Source organism: Carlito syrichta, unplaced genomic scaffold (assembly GCF_000164805.1).
Source record: "Carlito syrichta isolate Samal-C Ts95f unplaced genomic scaffold, Tarsius_syrichta-2.0.1 Scaffold302842, whole genome shotgun sequence".
Lineage (NCBI taxonomy): Eukaryota > Metazoa > Chordata > Mammalia > Primates > Tarsiidae > Carlito > Carlito syrichta.
Genome location: NW_007246938.1, coordinates 637,214 through 646,574, shown reverse-complemented (window position 1 = coordinate 646,574; position 9,361 = coordinate 637,214). Strand labels below are relative to the sequence as shown.

General features: G+C 40.5%; 1 protein-coding gene across 1 annotated transcript in view; it reads right to left on the bottom strand.

The window, feature by feature from the left end:
* Positions 1 to 9,361, bottom strand: part of NPR3 (natriuretic peptide receptor 3) — an 85,145-nt gene that overhangs the window by 74,516 nt on the left and 1,268 nt on the right. The window contains exons 2-4 of the mRNA XM_021711884.1: positions 2,437 to 2,621; positions 1,581 to 1,736; positions 1,007 to 1,395 (exon numbers count right to left, since the gene is read on the bottom strand). Coding sequence (XP_021567559.1) covers positions 1,007 to 1,395; positions 1,581 to 1,736; positions 2,437 to 2,621 — 730 coding nt within the window. The remainder of the gene's footprint in view (positions 1 to 1,006; positions 1,396 to 1,580; positions 1,737 to 2,436; positions 2,622 to 9,361) is intronic.

Here is a 9,361-nt window from a genome sequence, read left to right as displayed (position 1 = left end):
GCACCAGCAGGGACGGCATCGCGCCGCAGGAACGCGCCTGCCCTCGCCGCCGACTCGCCCTCTGCCCCCCACCCACCCTTCCTCTTTCCTCCCCACTCTACTCTCCGAGGTCCCTGCGCCCCCTTGGGCGCTTAAAGAAAATAGAATACCCCCTTCACTAACGCGCCCAAAGACAGAGACGAAGAGTCCTTCTCTGCAGTGTCACTAGTTTTAAAAAAAGAAAAAAAGGAAAAAAAGTTCACCGGGTGTAAGCCTGTGCGTCTGTAATATACATATATATTCTTATCACAAATACATATATTCGCCCTCCCTTGATACATATATCACTTTGCTTAGAGGTGGCTTCTTATTTTGGGCGTTGCTAAGGTTGCTTTTGAAAGCGTATTTGTAAAAGAAAAAAAAAAAAGTTCGACTTGTCCAAGTGCTTGTAATTGACGGTGCATCTCCCTCGCGTTTGATCTCATTGATTCGCGCGGGTTCCTGGATCCATAGCCCGCGTTTAAATAGCGTGGCAGCGGCTGAGCGTGTCAACACACACGGCGCGCCGAGGCCGGGCTTGTATTTCCAGCGGGTGGGGGGGGTGGGGGTGGGGAGCAGTGGGGGCTGGGCTGGAGAGCCTCTCATTAACATTCTTACATCAGGGCTCCTCCCCGCGCCCCTTCCCTGCCCACGCTCCCGTGTCCCTGACCCTCACTTCCCGCCGGCCCTCTGCCTTTTCCTTAAAGCCGCAACCGCCCACGTCTGCACCAGCAGGAGCCCCCACCGATCCGCGCGCCTCGGCGAACCCCGCCTCTCCTTGGCCAAGCTCTCTCCAGCTCCGGGCTTTAAAAAAGGAAACGTGTTTGAAAGTAAAGAAATGCGCGCGCGCGCGCGCACACACACACACACACACACACACACACTCATGCCGTGCAAAACAAAAAACAAAAAACAGGATTGAGGGAAGGGGGTGGTTTCAGAAATTGTAATTTCGGTGCAAAAACCCGCAGGTCCGTCCCTCTCTCACCTCTTTCTCTCGCTCCGACCACATTCCTTCTTGACGCGCCGGCTGGGGCCAGCACCTGACCTCCCCGGTCCCCCGGTGCAAGGCCAGGGGACAAGGACAGAGGTCCCTGGGTAGATGGCACGATCGCCGACCTGGTATGCCCAGCCGGCCGGGGCGTTCCCCGCACCCTTCCCTCCTCCGCCCCGCGCCGGTCCCCTCCCTCTGGGCCACGCGGGTCCGCGCCGGAATCGCAGCGGTGCCAGGGTGGCCGCGCACAGACCCTCCGCGGCCGGCGCGCTGAGAGTAGGAAAGCGAAACTTGTTGCTCCCAAAGGCGGATGAACCATTCGGCTTCTGGAAGTGGCACACAGCTTGGAAAGCATCCCCAAGACGGCCTCGGGGCTTTGTTTGCTAAACCAGGTAACTCAGTGGAGGCACGGTCTCCCCAGAACATTCCCGGGAGGGTCCTCTGGGTGTGGACCGCACGCTTCCCTTCCACCCGAGCGCTCAGAGACCCGACTTAGATCTGACAGCAGAACCCAGGTTCCGCGACGCCGAGGGAGGTCCTGCCTCTGAAACCCAGCCCTACCACTGACCACAGCCACAACAGCCGTGGAGACGGGTTGGAAGCGGCTTTGGAGACGTCGGTGGCCGGAGAAGCGTTGCCGGAGTCCGCCAGGCGACGGGGCGGGCGGGAATGGAACTGGACCCTCCGTGCGGAACACACCCAAGTCATTTGCAATGGGAGCGTGCTACATTGGACGGGAGAATTCTGACACTTGAGCACCGCACATTTAAATGAATTGAAAATGTTTTAACATGGTCTTTCACTTGACCCGCCGTCCGTGTCCACAAATTTCTACTCGTCTCAGGCCAACGCCCTCTTTCGGCAGAAACTTGCACTCAGCCCCAGGCGCTGATTTTTTTTTTTTTTTAACTGCTAGGGCCTAAAGCACCCTGGCTTTCGAGAGTGACCGTGAAAAGACAGACAAATTAGGCAATGTGGGGTTTCTAGGGATGTGGCAACGTCGGGCGTCAGCGCTCGCCGCGTTCACTACACTCTCCCTATCGCCCTTTCTGGCGCCTTAAATATAAATATAGGTGATGTTTGAACCCCTGGATCCTTTAGATTTCAGATTATGCACAGCGATCCCTAAATCTTCGCTGTAAGTAAGAGCTTCCAACTGCTACGATAACTTTCTTTTATTTAATTAGAGCTACCAACCAGTAGCAAAACAGACATCTATATGAAATTTAATGATTTAGTTCCACAAACAAGGGTAATCCACACACACTGGAAATTGAGATTTAGCGCTTCACAGCAACTAAAGGAGATGTATATATATATATATATATATATATATATATATATATATATATCCTATGAAATACATATAACAACAAAACAACAGCTAAATCTCAAATTCCAAGAATCTTAATGGCTTTCAAAACCGGTTGCCAGAAGGCATGAAGGAACCGGGGTTTCCTGTTACTCCGCGGTCCGCTGGGTGTCTGGGGAATCCGGCCAACCGCGATACGGTTCTGCCATGTACGGTGTGGGCTTACTCCGAGAGTCTGGGGTTTCACGGGCACCGGGCGTGAACTCCTCTCCAGTCCCAGACGCTGCCCAGCCTCGCCTGCGGATCACCAGCAGGGCAGGGCGTTTACCTTAGGGTGAGTGCTGGTAGCCTCTCTGTGGCCTTGGGATAGGAGCTCTCGACTTCCAGCTTGTCACCAAAGAGCACCCGGAAAACGAAGCTTCCGTGGAACAGAAGAGCCCCCAAAATAGACAGCCAGTGTCGATGCTCTTGCTGAGGTTCAAAACACCTCTTAAAAATTCCAGTGTGCTACAGGCTTGAGTCACTGTGCCCAACCAAGTACATTTTTTAATATTGTGAGAAATAAAGGTTGAAGCTCATTTCTTACAAAAAAAAAAATCCAATGTGCAAAAATTAGGATTTGAAAGAAAGTTTTTAAAATGAAAAGTCACAAGATTATAGGAAGACCCACCAAGTAATTTAAGTATATGGATTTTAAAGTATGGGTTTGTTTACTTTCCACCAAATTAGATTTCTTTGCCACCAACTGAAAGCTTGTGTAAATATCACTGGGTTCTAGATGTTAGGGGCAGAAAGGACATAAGAAGTCACCAAGCCTGACGCCCCTCAGTCTCTAGGTTGATTAAGGCCCAAAGAGTGTAAATGGCATACTTAAATACCTCTTCAAACCCTAAGAAAAATTTTTAATGGAATTAGATTTGAAATAAGCCGTATACCACCAATTACATCATGTAAACAACGGTAAGGCACAAAGCTAACTCCAACTTTAAGTAATAATAATCTTTATGTTAAAACTTTATTTTATATATAGCTAAGGTTTGAGGTTATTACAGCACCATAAACTCATAAATAATATCATTTTACAATAGAAGGTTTGCAGAACTTTAATCACAAAAAAAGAACCAAGAGAAGAAAAAAGAAAAAGGAAAAAAATAGAAATATCTCATCTTTTTTTACTCAATTTTATAATATTGTTCCTTTCAATTCTTTATAACACTGAAATGGAAGTGGGGAGAAGCACTTTTTTAACATTCAAAAGCATGCTAACCTTATTACTGGATGCACCCTTTCTGGTTTCAATTGTTGAAAGAAAACAAAAGAAAGTTACAGAAAAATGCTGCAAAATAAAATAATCAATTGAAAGGCAATGTTAACCCTAAAGGTGATATTACAAAAACTAACAGACTTTTTATAGGATTTAGAAATGTTTTCATCAGTATCCACAAACCATATTTTTTTAACTTCAAGTTACTAAAACAAGATAGCAAGTTTTTTAGTATTCAACTGTTTGTTTTCCAGCTCTATGAAATGAAACTAGTGTCCATATGTTACCTCTCTGCAACCAGAAAAACAGCAGTGATAGAGAACCTACAGTGTGATTCTTTGAAATACACTATAAATGCTATCAGAAGGAAGGTTTTTCCACCCATTGTAACAATCTCTATAACCTTCTCCCTTAGAATTATGGCAGCAACGTCTAAAGTAAGTGTCCATTCAGATTTCCAAAGGGCCTCATCTCTCTGGTTGAGCCAGTCCTGAAGTCACATTTAAGATTACCCCTGTGAAGCTCCTGGCCCACAACAAAATACCTTCTGAGGACAGAATTGTTGAAAACACACTCCCCCTAGAGGCAGAAAAAAGTCACACATGATTCAAGAACGTTTCTATAATTTAGTGTGTTGAGAATTTATTTTTAACATATAGTTGATAATTTAGAGGGACCCATTCAATAAGTAGAAGAAAAATCAAATCAATGTATGGCAAAAAAATTAAACCTTGCCTCTAGGTTTAACTTGCTTTGACAGGAACTCTATTAACTGACGGCTTTTCTTTTATTATACAAATCTAGTAATTTTTTTCAACACCACAAATAATAGTAATTACATATTTTCATATTTAGATATATTATTCAATTTTATTAGAAACTACAGCTAAATGTTACCTTGAAGGATTCTTTCAAAAACACAGAGCTGCTTCTGTATTGCTATGCTCTTAGGTTTCCATCAACTACAATCTTTTTTTTTTTTTTTCATTCTTTGGAGATTCTCTGAGACAAAGTGACATTGGAAAGAGTTCTGAAAAACATATAGCTGGTCTGGCTACTGGCCTGAGATTCATAAGCTATATGAAGAATTCTCATACCATTGATTTGTAAGCAAATTATTTAATGTAGGTTATGACAGCCACAAAAACAAATGTGTGAGAGAACTTCAAAATGTCCATGAAAAATATAATTAAAAGATAAAATATGCATATAAACTTAATTTCTCAGCATAAATTCCTTCAAGTGGTGGATAAGCCACGATACCAGCCATTTAGTCCATCCCTAAAGAATTGAAGGTCTTGGGAACTTGACCATCATTTTTACATTATTAACTGAAGAAAAATGAGTGTCCTATATAGATTTTTTAAGATTGGGAAACAAAAAAAGAAGTCAGAAGGAGACAAATCAAGACTATAAAGTAGATGCCTGATGATTTCCCATCAAAACTCTAAAAAAAAAAAAAAAGTCCTTGTTTGATGAGAGGAATGGGGAAGAGCATTGCTGTGGTAGAGAAAGACTCTCTGGTGAAGTTTTCCTGGATGTTTTCCTGCTAATGTTTTAGCTAGCTTTCTAAAAACACTATCATAATAAGCAGATGATATTTGGCCCTTCAGAAAGTCAACAAGTAAAATACCTTGAGCATCCCAAAAAATCACTGCCATAGCCTTTACTCTTGACCAATCTGCTTTTGCTTTGACTAGACTACTTCCACCTTCCACCTCTTAGTAGCCATTGCTTTGTCTTTAGGATTGCCCTGGCAAAGCCAAGTTTTATCTCCTGTTACAATTCTTCAAAGAAATGCTTCAAGATCTTGACCTCACTTGTTTAAAATTTCCATTGAAAGCTCTGCTCTTGTATGCTGCTGGTCTGGGTGCAACAGTTTTGGCACCTGAGTGAAAAGTTTGCTTAACTGTAATTTTTCAGTGAACAATGTGTAAACCATAGCAATAGAGATGTCTATGGTGTTGATTATTGTTTCTGCTCCTAACTGTCAGTCCTCTTTAATTAGGGCACAAACAAGATGAATTTTGTCCTTAAAAATTGATGTGGATGGTCTGGCACTGAGTGCTCCATCTTCAATATCATCTCATCCCTTCTTAAAATGAGTTATTCATTGGTAAACTTCTGATTTCTCTGGGGCATTACCTTCATAAACTTTTCATAAAGCATCAGTTATGTCACCATTCTTCCGCTCAAGCTTCATCATAAATTTAATGTTTGTTCTTGCTTCAGTTTTAACAGAATGTGTGTTGCTCTGACAGGAGCTCTTTTCAAATGGATGTCTTATCCTTCTTAGTGCCTCAAACCAGATTCTGTTCAGACATGTCATAACAAGTTAGTATTGAGTTTATTTTGGTGCAAAAAAAATTTTGAAAGTCATGCATAGTTTTTTTCATGGTACACATTTTCTATGAACTTTTTGAAGACCACCCTCATATATATGCTTCAACTTCATGCATTCAAATACTAACTACATTTTTAACTACTTTTCTTTAGTTGTGCACTGCCTTCTTCCAAAAATAATTTGAAAAAGCACGTAAATATATAAAATAGAATTTTACCAAGCTTTCCTCAGGGGACTATGCATAGCCATTAGTTTCACTGCCTTGTGTGCTTTCTTCCTAAAGCCTTTAATAACAGCTCCAAGCCTCTGAAATAATCTCCTCTCCTATCTGATTTTCCAGAACATTCAATCATGTATGATCACACTTAATTTTATTTTCATTTACAGGGAGGTATGTCTGGATTAGGATCCAGTTTTTAGGGTGGTATACTGTGGAAACAGCATGCATTCTGAAGCCTCACAAACATGTCAGTACATTATCACTTAACCTGTTTGACCTTCAGGTTCCTTATTTTCCTTAATTTTCTCACTTCTAAAATGGAGATACACCCTGGTGTTGTCAAAGCAAGGATGAGAAAAAGCAGATGTAAAGTACTTAGTATGCAGTAGGAAATTAATAAATGGCAGCTCTTATTATTACATTTCCTTCAATGCCTAGTAAAAAGTATTATACCAAGGACGTGCTCAATATATGCTGAATGAATGAATTCAAAACTGTAAATGATATGGTTTATGCATAACTTGTTTGAAATTATCTACTATCTGATCACAACAGACCTTCTTGGATAATGTTTGTTAACACTGGCTTCCTTAGAGGAATTCTTTTGGCAGTCACCTTGATATTGGCCCTGGATTTTCAACCTCAGATATTTCCTGGTAAGCTTGAGACAAGAGCTTGCTGGATATTCTTTCTCCTACATAATAGGGCAAAGGGAGCCACCACACAGCTGCTCTTAACAGTTATGGGATCCTCCAGAAACCCAGGCTGCCTTCAGCCAGAGAGAATTAGAGGGAACAATGGAAGACAGAGAGCAATCAGGGACAACAAGAAGAAGGGGGGAAATGGCTAAGCAAGGAGCAGGACTTCAATAAAGAGGGAGAACAGGAAGCAGGTCATATAAAAGCACAAAAAGGACTGTATTGGGAGGAATACATTTAATTTGCAGATCCTGGATGTTCTCATAAATAATGAGAGAAGAGTAGAATGTATCAATGTACTCAATACTTGGGTTATAAAAATGTCGGGCCCAGGGCTTAATGCTCTTGTTCTGTTCAACGAACCTTTTTAACTATCTACAGTGTGTCAAGGAGTATGGCGCTCTATGGCCTGAACATTTTGTATCAGACGTCCATTTCTTTTGTTTGAAGGTATGATTTGACCCAAGTTATATTTAGATCTGTGTGATAGCCCAGGCACAGTGGCTCATGCCTGTAATCCCAGCACTTCAGGAGGCCAAGGCAAAAGGATCAATTGAGCCCAAGAATTCAAGACTAGCCTGGGCAACATAGTGAGACTTCGACACTACAAAAAAATCAGAAAAGTCAGCCATGTGTGGTGGCATGTGCCTGTTATCTCAGTTACTTGGGAAACTGAGGTAGAAGGATGCCTGAGCCCAGAAAGTCAAGGTTGCAGTGAGCCATAAGTGTGCCATGGCACTCCAGCCTGGATGACAGAGTGAGACTCCCAACTAAAAAAGAAATCTGTATGATAGCCAATCATGTTACAACAATCAGATATGCTATGTTCAAGAGTAACATTATCAGGACAAAAATTAAATTTCAAAAACATCTTATAAAATTTATTTTTTTGTTTTGTTACATCATAATATTGAACATTTTATATTCCAAATTAAGCAGTATTTAACATTAAAATATATACTCCAAGGCTAGAAATTTTTCTTGGATTCTGTTTTCTTTTTCAAGAACAAAATGTGATCACTTAAATTTTTATTTTACCAATCATAAATCCAAAAAGTGCAAAGATTACTATGAAACAGAAATTAGAAAAGAAATAATGAAGCAATAAAAGAAAAAAGATAATACAAAGAGAAATTTGCTCATATATATGTATACACTTCTAAAATCATAAATTTCAGAATATTCAGATATGATCATGTTGGATTTCTGATAATGCAAACAATATAAGATGTCAAAGATCCCAAATACTAACTTCCATAGGTCTTATCATGTTGATTTTCCAGCACTTCATCATTCATACTTAAGTCTTGATGATTTCCTTGCTAATGAGAAAAATGCAGCATCCTTAAAAAAAAATAGGCGTGTTATCTTTTATCATGGTATGAACAAAGATTAAAGGTGATGAAGAAAATTTCCGTTACCACCATGTGCAGTGTTGTGAGATACAGTTTTTTATTTCTTTCCAACAAGTACATTCCACTTGATATTACATCTTGGATAACTGATGCATGAGACTAAAATAGAATAGAATGCCATGAGGAAAACATCAGGAAAATTCTTGACATTTGCCCTCTCATACTTTTGGTAATCATATTGTAACATCAAATTTCACCCTCATATTAATGGAGAAGATTGTTTCATCAAGCTGACATTTTTTCTGTTCAATTGCTGGTAACTCTTTTGACATTAAATATTCTTTACTTTCCATCTATCCTACAAAAATATTCTTTAAAGCCTTGTTCTTTTTCCCTTTACCAATTGCCTGAGAGGACTGGTAAGGGCCATTTTAACCTGAATCCTGTTGCTTTGCAGGCTCTTGAATGTCTTGAGGTATGCCATGGGAATGACTTTCTACTTGGACAATTTCACATATTTGAGTGTATATAAGTGTTCAAATCATCTCAAATTGCAAATCATTCATGTTCTAGTGAATCACTTTGGGTTATTTTTAAATCTCAGGTACAAATGTTTTAATTAACCATATCTTCAATTTTCAGCACACTCTCGTGAGTCTACAACATGGTTCTTGTCTTATTTTAATCTCTCCAGTCATTGCTCTCTTCACATATTCTTTACTTTTTAATGTGTTTAATATATGCCGCAGCTAGAGCTATATTCTTATTTTTTCTTTTGTTTTTTCATTAAATTTCTCATATTCAAAGGTCTATATTCTTGAAAAAGAAGGTTTCTTGTGCATGCATGTGTTGTTTCAATATAGAAATTGTATTGTTTCTCAACCAACTCATCTTCGACAAAGCCTCCACCACCAATCACTGGGGAGATGAGAACCTATTCAGTAAATGGTGCTGGGAAAACTGGCTGACCACAGGCAGAAAACTAAAACAAGACCCCTACGTATCCCCATACACAAAAATCAACTCTAAATGGATCAGAGACCTAAATGTAAAACCTCAAACTATAAGAACCTTAGAAAAGGAAGGAAATACTCTCATGGAAATCGGAACTGGCATCCAATTCCTGTACAAAACCCGAAACCCACAGGACTTAAGA